General features: G+C 43.1%; 1 protein-coding gene across 5 annotated transcripts in view; it reads left to right on the forward strand.

The window, feature by feature from the left end:
* The window catches only part of ZNF827 (zinc finger protein 827), a 182718-nt gene that overhangs the window by 75333 nt on the left and 89245 nt on the right, over nt 1–18140 (forward strand). For all 5 annotated transcript variants that reach the window (XM_075614080.1, XM_075614069.1, XM_075614088.1 and 2 more), the window contains exon 4: nt 584–1052. In XM_075614080.1, coding sequence (XP_075470195.1) covers nt 584–1052 — 469 coding nt within the window. The remainder of the gene's footprint in view (nt 1–583; nt 1053–18140) is intronic.

An 18140-nucleotide genomic window follows, 5' to 3' on the forward strand; every position in this document is an offset into this window, starting at 1 on the left:
ATTCTCATTACTGCAGTAAGGGCCTGCAACTTGTTGCTTTGTGGTGTGTTATATTTCTTGTGTGGCAGTGAAGGGCCTTGAAGATCACTCCAGAACTGAGAAGAGCATCGCTGTGGTACCACATGGAGGGCAGTTCAGTGCTTTGCTGCACTTCTGTCAATGATGTTTTGTGTGTATGGAATAAACATGCAGGCAATGATTCAATTCCCCCCCCCCCCTTTTTTTTTTTAGAAAATAAAATGACATGAAAACTGCTTTTTTATATGGCCACCATTGGGATTTTCTAAAACCTGTCTGATCGTTGCCATTCTGACTCTGTTAAACGTAAGCTCAAAGTGGCTCCTAACAAAAGCAGTTTCATTGTGTGTTCTGCAGTTAGTGTTTTATGCATTAATTTGCAAAGATATTAAGCATATCTTAAATCGTGAAACAACCACTACAAGTATTAGATAAGATGCTACAGGGCTAAGTTTGTTCACTTCATTGTGATTGCCATGTTTCTAAAAAGAACTGTCCTATTCAGTGACGTCAATGGAAGAATCTAATTGATATCATCTACTGTGCTTACTGATCCCTCCACCAGGTCCATCAGCACCAGGACAGAGGGGAGACCTTTCAGTGCCAGCTCTGCCCTTTCACCTCCTCCCGCCATTTTAGCCTGAAACTCCACATGCGCTGCCATCAACACTTCCTGCGGACTGGGGCCAAGGTGAAGGAAGAACCTAGTGAAATGGACATTAAAGGATCCCCTTTTGATGATTCTTTGGTCAACCAAGATGATGAGAATTCTTCACCTGCACATGGGTCTCTTCTTCCAGAGGCGTTGCGTCAGATTAGCACCGTAGTTGTCTCTTCATTACCCATCAAAGAGGAACCTAAAGACAATGACTTCCCTTCTGTTGTGCCCTTTACTATCAACAGCACTGACATACCCAACAGTAACAGCAGCATGAAGCTGAAAGACCCCTTGGACTTTGTTGCTTGCCCGTCATCCCTTTTCAGCCAGGACATTTCGGTCAAGATGGCATCTGATTTTCTGATGAAGTTATCAGGTATTCCACATTTTATTACCTTGAAACAATGATATCTTTCTATGTCATGCATGTAACACTCAGCAACTTGATGCTGGCAGTCACAGGTTTTTTATGACTATGCATTCAGTTTCTAGAGATGAAGATGAAAACTTTTATAAATGTTTTATGATACGTTGCTAAAAAAAGAAAGAATGCGTTTACCTGCACTTTGATTTAAAAAAAAAAAAAAACTTTTATAAAGGTGGCGTTGGATACAGTACAGGGAGTTTATGACTACATGAATACAGTAAACCATCTTAGAGGACATGTGTGATTTGTACCGATAACTAGAAAGTAGGCAAGGAAAGTAACAAAAAGATTGTCCATGGGGTGTTTGGTTGGTCAGTGAAAGGTATGAAATCCCAGGAAAGTGGTGGTCATTCCACTTCATAGATAATTGTAAGATGTCAACTTGAGTACAGTGTTTAATTCTGGACGGCATAAATCCAGAAGGATGTATGTGAGAGTACTTTCATGAGGAAATAATAAAGCACTTTGTATGCTTTAGATAGGAGTGAGAGGGGTGATATGATAGAAACTGTCAAATACATGTATGTCAACAAGGTATTGGATGGAACAACAGCAGGTTGTTCCTACAGCACTGAATCTATAGGATGTACAGTATGTAAACTTGCGGAAGTATTTCTTCATTGATGTAGTATTTGATGTATGGAACAGTTTCAAGTGGTTGAAGCCATTATAACACCGAATTCAAAAACGCCTTGGAAATAAGGGTATACTTCATATAGAAAAAGACAGATTGCATGAGGTCTAAGACTTTACTACACCCTAACGGGCAGGCTATTTATATGTATGGACCGTCCCCAAAAGTTTTTTTGTGCAAGACATAGAAAATATAAGCACACTTGAAAATATTTCTCATTGTTTTTTTTTGTCCTTTATGTATATCATATAAAATTGAATCACAAAAGGTTAGAAAACTCGGTAGATGCTCCAATGAAATCATGCAGGTAGAAATATGCTGCACAAACAGATCTTCTAGTTGAAAGTTCCACTAACTTTGTGACATTGTTGGGAAATATATTCTATCTATCTATCTATCTATCTATCTATCTATCTATCTATCTATCTATCTATCTATCTATCTATCTATCTATCTATCTATCTATCAACATTCCTATCACATCTCAACTCTCACACTCCGACAAATGGAAATGGTGGCCTATTTTCTTTGTTTGATGTCCCTAAAGACCTAGAAGATGAGAGCAGATATTTAAGAACTGCAACAGTACAAAAGATCAGGAATGATTTAGAAAGACTGTTGAAAGGTTAGTTAATAAATTGGGCATCTTAAAATTAAAGTACAGCTGCTTTAACCATATTGTTGTTAGAAGGATGGGGTCTCAGTGCTTCTCTCATCATCTCCCCCCTATAATCATCGTAGTCCCTCACGCGACACCATGGCAATGTGGTGCCACAGGGCGTCCCGTAGTCAGAACAAAGTGACGATGCATAACGTCACAACTTCACGTGATGCCCCATTCTCATGGCAAAACGACACCATTTGACATCGTGGCGCCATTATGAGGGACACTGCAGTATGACATCGTGAAGGAGAATGTAAGAGAGTTGCAGAGGCCCTGCGCTTTACCCTGGCAATCAGTTTAATTGTTGTGGGGTAGAGTGTGGTGCCTCTGTAACCACGGGGCACCGCCATCACGCCAGCCCTGCTTGTATGCAATCGCTTTACTCACTTTCTCTCCTCCAACTCTTTGTAATCTCGTTTCCGTCCTCTACATTCAACTAAGACAGCACTAACAAAAGTGGCCAATGACCTACTCATATCTACGTCTAAGGGTCACTTCTCCTTACTAATTCTCTTGGATCTCTCTGATGCTTTTGACATTGTTGATCACCCCTCTCTCCTGACAACTGTCCACTCGACTGGCCTCTGTGATGCAGCTTTCTACCTATCCAATCGCTCCTTCAGTGTTTCCTTCTCTGGTCTCTCCTCTTCACTCCCTCTCTCTGTTGTGGGCCCACAAGGCTCTCTCCTTGGACATCTGCTCTTACCTTGGTGAACTAATACAATCTTTTGGCTTTCAGTATAATGTCTATGCTGATGACACCCAAATTTACCTCTCCCCCTCTCTCCTATCCCATGTCAACAACTGTCTCTCAGCCCCACTGTTACAGAACTAATACTCTTTCTCCCTTCCACTGCCAAACTCTCCCTCACTGTCAATAACACCACTATCTGAAAACCTCAAGCCTGCTGTCTTCGGGTCATCCTTGACTCTCATCTCTCTTTCATTCCTCACAGTCCTACTGTCTCCACCACTGCCAGGTTATGCCCTTTTCTCACTCCTGGTGCAACTAAAATCCTATTTCACTAATCTTCTCCCGCCTTGACTACTGCATCCGTCTCCTAGTTGGCATTCCCCTTGTCTGCCTATCGAATCACCAGTCCATCCAGTACGCTGCTGCCAGACTCCTCTATCTCACTCAACCACTTCTGCTGCTCCACTATGCAAATCCCTACACTGACTTCCCATATCCTCTACAATCACATTTAAAACCCTAGCTCTGACTTACAAAGCCCTCAACGACGCTGCCACCCCTTACAGCTCAGCCCTTAGCCCCAAATATATCTCTAAACACCTCCTAGGTCTTGCCCGCGACATCTGTCTTATTACCTCCTCTCACTCCCGCCTTCAAGACTTCTACCTCGCTGCCCCCTTTCTCTGAAATTCCCCACCACGTACCATCAGCCTTTCCCCCAGATGTTAGACGTTTAAAAACTCACTGAAAACACAGCTTTTCAAGTAAGCCTACTGTATCTGACATACCTCTAACATCCAGCTCCCCTCCCCCTATAACCTCATTGGGACCTTCTGTGCGGCTGGACCAAACGCCACACTATGTAACACCACATAACATCCCCACCCTCAAATTTTAATGGGATACCTGTCGGGCTGGATCTAACTCCAACCTGAGGTATACTCCTTCCCACAATGAGCAGCCACTTTACCTTTTTGTTTCAACATTGTCCCTCATTCCCTCTGGATTGTAAACTCCTCACAAGCAGGTCCCTCATTACCTTTAGTATCTGCCTGTACATATTATTTGTATTTGCATGTAAATTTGATTGTCATTATCAGATCTCTGTACCCCATTGTACAGCGCTGCAGAATATGGTGGCGCTTTACAAATAATCGATAATAATAATAATAGAAGGCAAAGTGAAGCGAGCAATATTCTTTTCACAAAAACCTAAATTGCTGCTGGATAAGTCTTCAAAAAAGCTACCATACTGTACAATTGTGAATAATGGTCTTTGTTGCTCAAAGCTAAATCATTGTAGAACTAGTAATACCTATCTATCTGTAGTTAACCTATATTTACACGTTGACCAATTGCATTGTGCCACATTAGTTACATCATGCACTGACAGTAGTTGTTAAATCGTCAAAGCAGCTGATTAACAATAGAGTCACATTCACATTTTTTTTCTCATTGTTATTTTTATTGATTTTTTAACATTGCTGGTAAACATGACAGATTTCAACACATCTTTACAATTTTCTATGTTTCAATTATACTTAGAAAAAAAAATATATATAAGTAAAAAGGTATAAATCAGATGCTCAAATTTAACTAAAAAATACACAATTTTTAAATTAAATAATGAACTCACAGAATGTACAAAACATAACTTTAGTCAGACACATATTACAGACGTTAGGTTCGGATATACTGTTCTCCTGTCTTGATACCCATTTAACCTGGTTCTTTTCTCCCTCTGTTTACCTCATCTATGGCCTTGAGCGATTTGCCGCAAGAGACTCCAGGATGTGTGTGCGAAAGCCTGATATATTTGGTCTTTTTCACTCTGTGGAAGGGACTCAATAAAGGGTTCCCATTTTGTAAAAAAATCCCATTTTTTTGTTCCGTATTGGTCTCTGTTTATTTATCTAAGGTCATTAGCTGAGTGAGATATGTTTTAACCGTTTCCAAGTTTGGAGGGTCATACTTCACCCATTGCACCATTATAGACTTTCTAGCTGCCAGGAGTATAATTTCAGCAATCCTTGGGATTCCTAAATCCCCATTAACTTCTTTCCACCCCTCCATGTTCCCAAATAAAACCGATAGAGGTTCCTTCACAGTTACCACTTTTATCTTGTCATGTATATATATTAGAACCTGCTCCCAAAAATCAGATATACATGGGCATTCCCATAGGCAGTGTTTTAGATCGCTTTAATAAGCAGACATTTCAGGCATTTATTTTTATCATTTTCGATCTGTTTATATTGGATATCAAACACATAATATGCTCTATGTAGTAATTTAAATTGTAATTCCCTCCATGTCTCTGATATTATTATTTTCCTGGTTCTACCCAATCCTACCAGCAAAGAGTCAATCTCAGTTATTTCTGGGAAGTCCTTGTTCCACTTGGATGCCACTTTTTGCAATTGCTTGCCATGAATATGTAATATTATTTTCAGTCCTAAAGTAGCTATCAAACATGTTGTTTTCTAATATCTATTTCTTATAGTTCTCTAGACTCTTACAGTAATGTATGATCTGCATGTGGGGGAAGTAGTGAGATTGTGGGAATTCCTTCTTAACTCTGAGCTCTTCAAATGACATAAAGCGTTCCCGTTCTGTACAGTATCTACCAGCTGCCCTATATTTTTTATTCCCTTGGTTTCCCACGTCTTAAACATATTTTGAGATCGACCTGGTTCAAATTTTATGTTACCTTGTATAGGCAGAAATTTGGACATTTTGTAGAACATCCCACACTTTTTTCTCAGTGTCTTCCACGTGGCCCATGTGTCTTTTATCAGTGGATTCCCTCTAATTACTAAAGGTATATTTCCCCAAGTCGTGTGTAAGAACTCTTTCAGCGTGATTGGGAGCACCATTTATTCCTCAAGTTTTGTACAGGAATATATTTCTTTGTCCATTAGCCAGTCTCCATATGCCTGGCTATGCATGCCAAATTGTATTTTATAATGTCAGGTAAACTCACTCCACCAAGTTCCTTTGGGATAAATAGTTTTGACATTGCAATTCTATTTCTGCCTTTGTTCCATATAAACTTATTTATTGCACTATTAATCAATTTTATGTCTGTATGGCGAACTAGAATAGGCAGCATCTGCAATTGGTATATAATCCTAGTGAAGCTGATCATCTTAACGATTTGGTATCTAACCGCTAAGTTCAATAGGAGGCCTTGCCAGCTTTCCAGTTCTTTAATCACTTTGGTTAGGATTGATTTAAAATTGCTTGCGTACAATTTTTCTAGGTCGGGGTCTACATTAACCCCCAAGTATTTCATTGGCTGTCTTGTCTTTTTAAAAGGGAGGTCTTCCTCCTACCTAACATTATTTTTGCGAGACAGCACTAGAATCTCAGTTTTGGAGGCATCGACTATAAACCCCATACATTTTCCATATTCTTTAAGTGTCTCATATTTTTTTAACCGCTGTTTCCGGATTAGAGACAAACATCAGAAGGTCATCCGCAAAAAGAGACAATTTCACTTTCTTATTTCCTATTTCAATGCCTTTGTAGTCTGCCATGTCCCTAAGGAAAATAGCCAATGGTTCAATTGCTATGTTGAATAGCAATGGTGACGAGACACCCTTGCCTCTCTGTATAAATTGAATTCCTGGGGGAGTATTCCTGCTGCCATGATCTGTGCCTTTGGACCCTCATACATAGTTCTAATCATGTTAAGAAACATGCCCGATATTTCCATTCTTTGAAGTATATCAAATAAAAATTCCCATCTAACATTATCAAAGGCTTTTTCCACGTCTACCGAAATAATTACATTGTTCCTATTATCCTATTATCTTGTGGATTTGGTTTTGTCCAATAAAGGGCTCCTAATCAGGGTTGCCACCTTCGACTGACGGCCAACCCGGAGATTTTTATTTTATTTTAAATGACACTGTTGCCATGACAACGGCACGCCACGCAACGTCACGCGGCGTCATTTTGCCATGACAACGTGGCACCGCATCACGTCATGACATGTGGCATCTCATTGTCATGGCAACGGGAATCACGTAATGCTGTTACGTCACGTGACGTTCCCGTTGGCATGGCAAGGCAGCGCCATTTTACGCCGCGCAGCCTTATTGACAGTAGTTGTAGGGGGAGATGCCGAAGACATTGCTGTTGCAGGTACGGTTGCTGCGTTAATGGTACATGGAATTGTATATTAGTTTATGTCATTTCTATTATTTATAACCAACACTGATGACAATCTCACAAAACATCTTGAATCACTAGTGGCGGTAGCAGCAGCAGCAAGTTGCATACACACACATATACATTGTGTGTGTGTGTGTGTATATACAGACACACACACACACACAAACACACACACACACATATACACACACACATATACACACACACATATATACACACACACACACACACACACACACACACACACACACACACACACACACACACACACACACACACACACACACATATATACACACACACACACACACACACATATATATATATACACACACACACACACACATATATATACACACACACACACACACACACACACACACACACACACATATATACACACACACACACACACACACATATATATACACACACACACACATATATATATACACACACACACACACACATATATATACACACACACACACACACACACACACTATAAATATATATAAATATATATTTAGATACATCCCAGTGCACCTTAGTAATAAATAAACAAACTTGAAGCAGGGGAACAGGCACTTGAAGCAGCAGCCCGAGCAGGAGGAGGAGGAGCCAGAGAGGACGGAGTGACAGTGTGATTCAGTGAGCACTGAGCAGCGTGGCATCGCAATGCAGGGCAGGACAGGAACCGGTGAGTGACCTGTAGCTGGCTGCAGTGGAGACAAAGAAAGTCAAGGAGGACTTGACTTCCGAATTGGGGGTACTTGGGAGCGCTCGTGTGTGTGTGTGTGCGCACGCAGCACCCTCCACCACAGCCATCCAATCCTCTGCCGCCCGGCTCCTGTCATTGCGCACCACTGCTCACTGCCGTCCAGACCACCGCCCACCCGGAGATTTCAGGGACAAACCCGTAGCCCGGAGAAAGGGATGCCAAACCCGAAGTCTCCGGGTGAAACCCGGAGAGGTGGCAACCCCGCTCCTAATACGTTTCTTATGTTCTCGTAATACTGTGGCCAGCCTCTCTGCCAGAATTTTTTAGAGAAATACATCCTGCTTTAATAAGGATATGGGTCGATATGAACCTGGCACAAGGGGGTCTTTACCTTCTTTATGTAAAATTCTGATGAATGCTGTTTTCCCAGTTTACAAATATTCCCCTCTGTGTACTCTCTCTTTGAAGGCGTTTTGCATGGGTAGTCCTACATCTGGCCCAAAGATCTTATAGAATTCGGCCGTAAAGCCATCAGGCCCTGGTACCTTCCCATTTTTAAGTTTCTTTATGACAGCCTCTATTTCTTCCCTGGTAATTGGAGCGTTAAGTTCTTGTTGCTCTTCATTTGTTATTTTGGGAACTTTAATCCCTGTAAAAACTTGTCTTCAACTACATCATCCTGCTCACTGGTAGTATACAATTTTTGATAAAAGTCCCTAAACACTGAACATATTTCTTCAGGAGCTGATGTTGGTTCATCTGAAGCTTTACGCATCCAAAGTATGTGTTTTGGCTGTGTACCGCGTCTAACTAGATTTCCTAATACTTTACCTGCCTTGTTACCATACTAATAAAGGTTAAGGTCTCTAAATTGGAGCTTTTTTTGTTCCTTTCAGTGTGGCTATATTTCACATACATTCTTTGCGTCCATGTATTTGTCCCTGTTTGTGGGGTGGGATTTTGTTTGAAGTGACAGAACGTCCTGTTCAGTTCCTTGCTAGATTTCATGTATTCTGCTTCTGTTTCTTTCCTACGTTTGCTCATATATGTTAGAATCTTGCCTCTCATTACCGCTTTAGTGGTTTCCCAATACAATTTTGCCTCATTTTGGTGTAATTGCGTTTGTTTCCTGGAAATAGTACCAGTAATTGAGCAGAAAATCTTTAAACTCCTCATTATTATGAAGATAAGATGGAAATCTCCAGATTCTATTTTTGTGTTCCTTAAATCCTAAATTTATCTCTAACCATACTGGTGCATTGCCTGATATGATTATATCTTCAATCGCCACTGCGGACACCTTGTCCATCATATGGTTGCTTATTAGAATATAGTCTATTCTTGAGAAAGCGTTATACAGGTGAGAGAAAAAGGTATACTCTCTCAGTTAAATAGCCTCCAATGTTTCTTGTAACAGCCCTATGCTTCTCTGTGCAGATCTTGATTTTCCTTTTCTCTGATTAAGATAAGATTTATCTAAAAATGGATCACTGACAGTGTTAAAATCACCGTCCACAATTAGGTTACCTCCTCGTTCTTTCAACAATTTAACAATTTATCATTTACACTCTGGAAGAAAGGTTGGCTCCGTTCATTCGGGCCATAAATATTATATATACTTATATCTATATTATTGACCTTGAGAACACACTATACCACCCTTCCCTCTGTGTCACTCCAAGTTGATATAAGTTCATATGTAGTGTTTTGCTTATCAGTCGCTACCTCCCCCCAACCCCCTTTTTCTTTGGGGAGAATACGCATTCACCTACCCAGTTAGTCTGGAGTTTCTTACTCTCCTCCCTGTTTAGATGTGTTTCCTGAATAAGTGCTATATCAGCTTTTAAGCGCTTCGATGTTTTAATATTTTGTTCCTTTTAATTGGGGAGTTAATACCCCTAACATTCCGTGAAACCAGTCCCGTCATTGGTTAGTTTTTAAACTGATATTGTCTAGCACACCTTTATATAAGGCTGCGGCCACGCTGCCGCTGAGCTCGCTCATGCTCGAGAGCGGTGACGTCACCAACTCTCCAAGCATGAGCGATCTCTGTCCTGCAATAATTTTAGAACAGGAGCGGGGGGCGTGGCTATTAAGGGAGGGGGCGTGTGTGTCCCTCCATTCTCTCTCCCCCCTTCCCTCCATTTTCTCCCTCCCCCCTCCATTCCTGCCTTCCCTCCAGTCTCTCCCTCCCCTCCTTTCCCCCCTTCCCTCCTCTCTCTACCCCCATTCCCTCCTTTCTCTACCCCCATTCCCTCCTCTCTCTACCCCCATTCCCTCCTCTCTCTACACCCCTTCCCTCCTCTCTCCCCCCTTCCCTCCTCTCTCCCCTCCTTCCCTCCTCTCTCTCCCCCTTCCCTCCTCTCTCCCCATGCTGTGTCTCTCTTTCTCCCCATGCTGTGTGTGTGTCTCTCTCCCCATGCTGTGTGTGTGTCTCTCTCCCCATGCTGTGTGTGTGTCTCTCTCCCCATGCTGTGTGTGTCTCTCTCCCCATGCTGAGTTTCTGTCTCCCTATAGTGAGTGAGTGTGTGTTTGTCCCTACCTGTCACTGTGGAGCATGGGTGGGGGAAGCCATCTTGAGCCCTGGCAGCAGACACTGAAAGCTGTTACTGTCTCACTGACGGGGCTCTGCAGACTCTAACCCCGCCCCCACCCTCTGCAGCTCAGACCTGGCCCCTGCTCTCCTCCCTGCATTCTTGCTCTCTGCTGCCCTCCCTGCTCTGATGGTCAAAACCGGGACAACCACAAAAAAACGGGACATTTTAAAGAATGTCGGGCAGCCGGGACAGACATTAAAAAACCGGGACTGTCCCGGCCAAACCAGGACTGTCCCGGCCAAACCGGGACATCTTGTCACTCTTAGCCTGGCCCATCTCAGCGGTGCGGGGATCTTGCAGAGGAGCCTTTTTTTTTCTTGGCTACGCTATTTTCCTCCATGCTTTATCGCCGTCTCCTTTCTGAGGTTCTGTCCTCCAGTTCTGCAGCATGCTGGTGGATAAAGTGCTTTGCTGCTTCTGTCTCAGAAAATATTTTGGCCCCTCCATTTATGAAGACTCTTAAGGTGGCAGGATATCCCAGGGAAAATGTTTTATTTTGCTTATATAGCATACTGCAAACTTTACTGAACTTCTGTCTTTTATTTGATACTGCAGCAGAATAGTCCTGAAAGATTAGGATCTTCTTTCCCTCATAATTAAGGCCACCCGAATTCTTATAGGCTCTTAATATTGTTGATTTTGCATTAAAGTCCAGAAACTTTGCAATTACTGCTAGTGGCCTACCTTCCTGGTTCTGCCTAACCGGACCAAGTCTGTGAGCCCTTTCCACTTTGATGTTAGTCTGATCATGTGGTACTGTAGTCCCAGAGATTCAGGCAGCCATTTTGTGCAGAAATTCTGCAATTGAGAGGATTTCACCTCTTCAGGGGCTCTTATTAATCTTATATTATTTCTGTGTGACCTGTTTTCCAGGTCCTCCACCTTGTCCTCTAAAGTTGTATTTCTTTTTTTAAGAGTTTGAATGTCCTGCTGCATTTCTGAGGATACATCTTCTAGGACCCCCACTCTAGATTCAACTTCCCCCATCCTGGTGTTTTTCAGGGTTAATTCCCCTTTAAGATCATCTAGGGATTTTTTTTTTTTGCAATATTTCAAAATGTTAATTTAAAGCAGACATCAATACTTTTGCTACAGCCCTGGCTAATTCACCATAATCCCTGGGAGTTTCTGCCTCCTGAGACACCTCTGATTCCGCATGCAGCTCCTCTACTGTATGTGCTTGGAAGCCATCTTGGTGTCCTCTGACTTTCTTCCAGCTCTCACCTGCTTTCGCTGATATTTGGGGGGCATCTGTGTCTGCCTGGAGAGAAATGTCTCCATATAAATGCTTCTTCTTACTTTTCAAGTTGCTGTCTTGCTGTGGAGATTTTCCTGCTTTTCCTCCTCTGTTCAGCTGGATTGAAACTTTGAGGATTATATTCAGCCTGATGTCTCTGCAGAGACTGCCTACACATGTATATATATCCCCCTCACATGAGTATGCAAAGTCTGCCACCTTTTTGCTGTTCACAGGATCATTCAGTGAGTTGTTATCTACTGCCTTAAATCATTTGTTCTGGTTGTTTAAGCTGCTGATCTGTGTAGGAGCAGTGGGGCTGCAGGCGCTCAGGGGGATGTGATTTCACCCTCTGGCGCCATACTGGAAGTCTCCACATTCACAATTTTAAAAGAAAACTGTATGGTGTTGTCTGAAATGTAGCTTTTTTTGCTCCTGTGACGGTTAAGAAATACTATTACAAGCCTTTGAGATTGACAGTGCTCTATAAGGGATGGTAATTGGCAACTATAGAATGCAAGTTGCATTTTACAAAATGTTAAAGGAGGGGGAAGGGTGGAGATATTGTTCTCTCTGTTTCTCTATAATGTTCTATCCCATTTCCCTTATATACCGTGCTCCTTGCTCCTTAGAGAGTATGCATTGTTTGACCTTTTGGATGCAGGTGCGAGAGAGAATTTGATGGATATAAAGATCACCTTTTTAAACAGAGCAAAAAAAAAGAAAGAAAGAGAAATCATAGAAAAGGAGTTACCTGTCCAGATGATAAAGTATGATTTAGTTGATGCCCATAAATTAGAGTTGCCTGGTGTCCGGTATTAAACCAGACAGATCGGTATTTTGCCCCTGTGTCCGGTAAAACAATTAGCGGTAATACCGGACATGTATGTGTCCGGTATTACCTCTCTGAACGTGCGTCGGCAGAGCCACCAACAGGGGGAAGAGCCGGGACAAGTGTCCCGGGCTTCGGGGGGGGCACTACGACCGGACAAAGCAGTTGCCGGCGGCCCCGGCTCTCCTGCAGCTGCAGGCCTCTCCCTCACTTTGGTCCATGCCGAGCTTCTGATGCTGGGCTTCTGTGACGTTGACACGCACTGGAAATAAGCTGGGCTCCGCTTGCAGCATGAGAGGCCTGGCGCACGCCAGCATCAGAAGCTCGGCGTGGGACAGAGTGAGGTAGAGGCATGCAGCTGGGGGAGAGCCAGTGCCCGGCGGCAACTGCTTTGTCTGGCCACCGTGCCCCCCGCAGCCACCGGGCCGGCTTGAGACCATCCCCAAGGTAAGTCTGTATTTTTATATGTATTGGGAGGGGGGTATTTTTATATGTATTGTGGGGGTGTATTTGTATATGTATTTGGGGGGTTATATGTATTTTATTTTTTTAATATGTGTATTTGGGGGTTGGAGATTGTATGTATTTAGGGGAGGAAGGTTTTTTGTATTTGGGGGTGCGGTTTTTGAAGTGAAATGTCTTTGCTGGCATCCATACCAAATGAAAATTTGCCTTGGAGTTAATCGCCTTCATGGTGACGAAAGTGCAGCCACAGAAGTGACGTACCTGCAGGCAGAAAAGGCCGTCAGTGTTGCCAGCTCGGCGTGTACGCGGAGGCCTTCGGCGTGCATGCGCAGGCCTCCCACGCTCGGCGCGCATGCGAAGGAGCCGTTACAGACAGTTGGGCACGCCTGCGCAGTTGGCTCCAGCTCGGCGCTCCGGCTCGGCGCGGAAGGCACCGGCGCACCAGCAGGACGACACAGAGACCACACACACACCACACACAAACAGAGAAAGACACACAGACGCACACACACACTGACTGACACACACACATACAAGGAATTCACAGTTACTATAAATATAGAAGTGCAAATAGCTAAAACATGCGTTCTAAGTCAAACTTCTTTGCGTTTTGGCACTGAAATTGTGTTTTGATTTTTAATTAACTACATCACCATCACAAATACAATTTCTGTGACAAAAGACAAAAAAGTTTCACTTAAAATGCGCGTGCTCGGCACACACACACACACACACACACACACACACACACACACACACACACACACACACACACACACACACACACACACACACACACACACACACTTTTTTGGCATGTGTTTTGTGGTGGGGGATTGTGTGAGGGGAGGCTGGATTGAGTGAGAGTGGGGTAATTGACGGTGGGGCGAGTGGGAGGAGAGAGGGGATGTAAGAGAGTGGGGAGAGAGGGGGTGTAAGAGAGCGGGAAGGGAGGAAGGGGGTATAAGAGAGCGGGGAGGGAGTGAGTGAGGAATAGAGGGAGTGAGACGCAGGGTAGAGAAATACATGCGAGACAGGGGGAGGGATTGAGTGTGAGTTGGGTAATTGATGGAGGGGGAGAGGAAGAGGGGAGTGAGCCAGAGGGGAGAGAAATACATGGGAAGAGGGGGGGAAATAGAGGGGGCTTGTGAGGTGTGTAAGGGGGAGAGAAGGGGCTCGCAAGACCAAGGGGCTCACAGCGGGCAACCAGGAGCAGACTGAGGTGTGCGGCAGCGGGCAACCGGGAGCTGACTGAGGTGTGCGGCAGTGGGCAACCGGGAGCAGACTGAGGTGTGCGGCAGCGGGCAACCGGGAGCTGACTGAGGCGTGCGGCAGCGGGCAACCGGGAGCTGACTGAGGCGCGCGGCAGCGGGCAACCGGGAGCTGACTGAGGTGTGCGGCAGCGGGCAACCGGGAGCAGACTGAGGTGTGCGGCAGCGGGCAACCGGGAGCTGACTGAGGCGTGCGGCAGCGGGCAACCGGGAGCAGACTGAGGCGTGCGGCAGCGGGCAACCGGGAGCAGACTGAGGCGTGCGGCAGCGGGCAACCGGGAGCAGAGTGAGACGCAGCCAGTCGTAGTGCAGCAGGTTAGAGAGGAGGAGGAGGGCGGCGTGTCAGAACGTCAGACCATTTCTAAATAATATACCTCCCCACCAAATTTTCGAGCATGTCGCATCTTTTGCCATTGTGTCCAGTATTTTTGGAGAAGCCACCTGGCAACCCTGCCCATAATCATGTAACATTTTCTGCAGAGGAAGTGGCTTTAGTAGGCCTCAGAGATACACACTCGGTACAGAGGCCTGGCATTTGTATTGAAAATGTTTCTTGAAACTGTCCTACTGTGTGAATGATGCTGGTAAACATTAGGACGAGGGGAATTAAAGGCAGAAGTGAAGAAACAGCCGCACTTCATGATCTCAGTGCAGTACATTTTATGCACCGATAAAACCGTCTACCATCTACAGGACAAGTCTTACTCCTTTTTACGGTCAGCGACCTCTTATGCTTTAATGGAGTCTCGCCCATTTAAGACAGAATGGTAGCAAATGTGCCGTTCTAAAAACTGCCGTGAGCAGTTAGACTTAGGAATATTGATGAGTTTCCTCAGTATTGCTTCTTTTTCAATAGCACTTTGCGCAATGATTGTAAAAAGGTTTCCTTACGGCTTATTAATGGCGAATGTAAGTGAAGTCTCCATTTAGGATTAAGACAGTAGGCCACATGATCCAGTCATTTTGTTTCTATGAGACAGACTGAATTACTACGGGTGTAATGCTCTGAAAAACATATTGGCTACATTAAATTGTTTAGAGCATAATTTCCACTAACCTACGTTCTCATTATCCAGCATCTCATACTCTACTCTCAAGGGGGTTACTTCGAAACAGGATGTTAGTAGTGAATATGTGCAACCGATATATACTTGCATACATTGTCAATTATAGATGTGCTTCTTATAGGGGACTCTCTGAACAGCCCTGTTTTCTTTCTTTTTTTCCTTAAGAAATATAGGTGGGGTCAAGATGTAAATGTCAACTTCTGAGCTTTTTTTTCTCCAGTGGTAGGTTTGCTGCCAGATCCATGTCAGCTAAATATGTTGATTTCATTTGTTTTTAATTATTGATTTAACTTTATTTTTAAAGCATGGGATTTTTAGCCCATTTGTTCTACTTGGAACAAAAAAAAATTGGTTTGGAGCACCCTGCCATGCTGGCTTGGGTTTAGATGGCATTTCAGGCATCTGGAATGACGTGGAACATACAGGACACCTACAAGCTCATATTGAACCCCCAAAATAACCACAGCATATATATAAGCATATAAGTGTCACAGAGGAGTGCTGCTGAGCATGGCAATATATATTTAAAACCAGAGACAGAACATGAAACACAGACAGAGCTCAGTGCACATCCAGTGAAACTTATACACGGTACAGTGCCTAAATATATATGTATAGATATCTATTAAATAAAATGGTCTTTTAGTTTAACATTTTGGCCAAAGTGTTGTAAGCCCTTGAGCCATTACACGGCAGACCACATCTCAAGGGTACCTAATACTAATATAAATTCTTAATAACCTGTGCATTACCAGGAAGAATGATTTATAATAAATCTGTCAAAATTAGTTGCATAGTTCTAAGTCTGATTGAAGCTCTTATTAACCTGTAGATTACCAGGAAAAGCACTCTGTATTAGATTTGTCACAATCAAACTGCAAGCAAGCAAGTTCCCCTGGGAGTGGGAGATGCAATGGAGTGAGCTTTTAACCATTTAAATGTGAGAGGGGGTGAGCTTCAACTAGGTAGGAGGAGCCACCCTCCAATCAGCTAAGACCAGCTGAACAAGAATTGTGAAACATACAGGACACCTACAAGCTCATATTGAACCCCCAAAATAACCACAACATATATATAAGCATATAAATGTCACAGAGGAGTGCTGCTGAGCATGGCAATATATATTTAAAACCAGAGACAGAACATGAAACACAGACAGAGCTCAGTGCGCATCCAGTGAAACCTATACACAGTACAGTGCCTAAATATATATGTATAGATATCTATTAAATAAAATGGTCTTTTAGTTTAACATTTTGGCCAAAGTGTTGTAAGCCCTTGAGCCAACTGCACGGCAGACCACATCTGAAGGGTACCTAAAACTAATATAAATTCTTAATAACCTGTGCATTACCAGGAAGAATGATTTATGATAAATCTGTCAAAATTGCTTTTCCTGGTAATGTGCAGGTTAATAAGAGCTTCAATCAGACTTAGAACTATGCAACTAATTTTGACAGATTTATTATAAATCATTCTTCCTGTTAATGCACAGGTTATTAAGAATTTATATTTGTGTTAGGGACCCTTGAGATGTGGTCTGCCGTGTAGTGGCTCAAGGGCTTACAACACTGTGGCCAAAATGTTAAACTAAAAGACCATTTTATTTAATAGATATCTATACATATATATTTATGCACTGTACCGTGTATAAGTTTCACTGGATGTGCACTGAGCTCTGTCTGTGTTTCATGTTCTGTCTCTGGTTTTAAATCTGGAATGACGTCCTAGATAAACATACCTACTTAATCAAAGTAACAGTGTTCTAGTGCCTTTGCTGGGTTAGCTCATTCAGTTCTGCAATGGCTGATATGCATTGCTAGGCTCCTTTCCAGAGGAGCTGTTGCTGTGTTGCGTGACGTTCAGTCAGGATCCTTGTCAAGTGATTCTGCCTATGGATTCCTCTCTGCATAGTACTGTGTATTATACAGGGCTAACGTATTACTTACACATAACAATAGATCCGTACGAAAAAGGGTGCTGTTTGGATCTGCTCTGTAGCATCCCTTACAGACGACAGCCACTCCGTTCATTTAGTGGGGTACGCCAAGAGAGCTAGTTATCAAAGTTTCCTGACTGCAATGTTTGCAAGAAAAGGAGAATCATATTGATTTCGTTTTTTTTTTCTCAATGGTAAATCTTTTGCTTTTTTTGCACAAGCTTTGCATCTTGGAGACTGATAAGATATTATGTTGTGATAACTTTGGAGCCACCCATCAATTGTACAAGGTTTTCTTGTGCACCTCATCAGATGGGATCTCTAAATTGGAGAAGGGAGGCTTTAATACACAGCACATGCGGTCCATCACAGCAGGAGTGTTCCTCTGTGAATGAGGTTTTCAGAAGATTAGCATACTGTGGCTGGGGGTATTGTCCTATGGTGTATTCATCCATGGATGACGTGTTGAGAGGCTTGGACACTTTAACAGATTAAACCTACATTTTTGCTTAATATGAGTGCACCCAGTATCACCACGTTTCTGTATTTATCAAAGCGGCAACTATTATTATTGTCATTTATCTATAAGGTACCAATTCCGCAAATATATTTTTGGTGTTTTTGTTTGTTCTTGTGGGCTCTTGTAGTTTCTGTTGTGTTCTCCTGATCTGATAAGTATAAAGCAAAGCAGCAGGCTGCGTCCCCGCTGGCGCTGAGCGCGCGGTGCTTGCCGCTTT

This window comes from Ascaphus truei, chromosome 1 (genome assembly GCF_040206685.1).
Source record: "Ascaphus truei isolate aAscTru1 chromosome 1, aAscTru1.hap1, whole genome shotgun sequence".
NCBI lineage: Eukaryota > Metazoa > Chordata > Amphibia > Anura > Ascaphidae > Ascaphus > Ascaphus truei.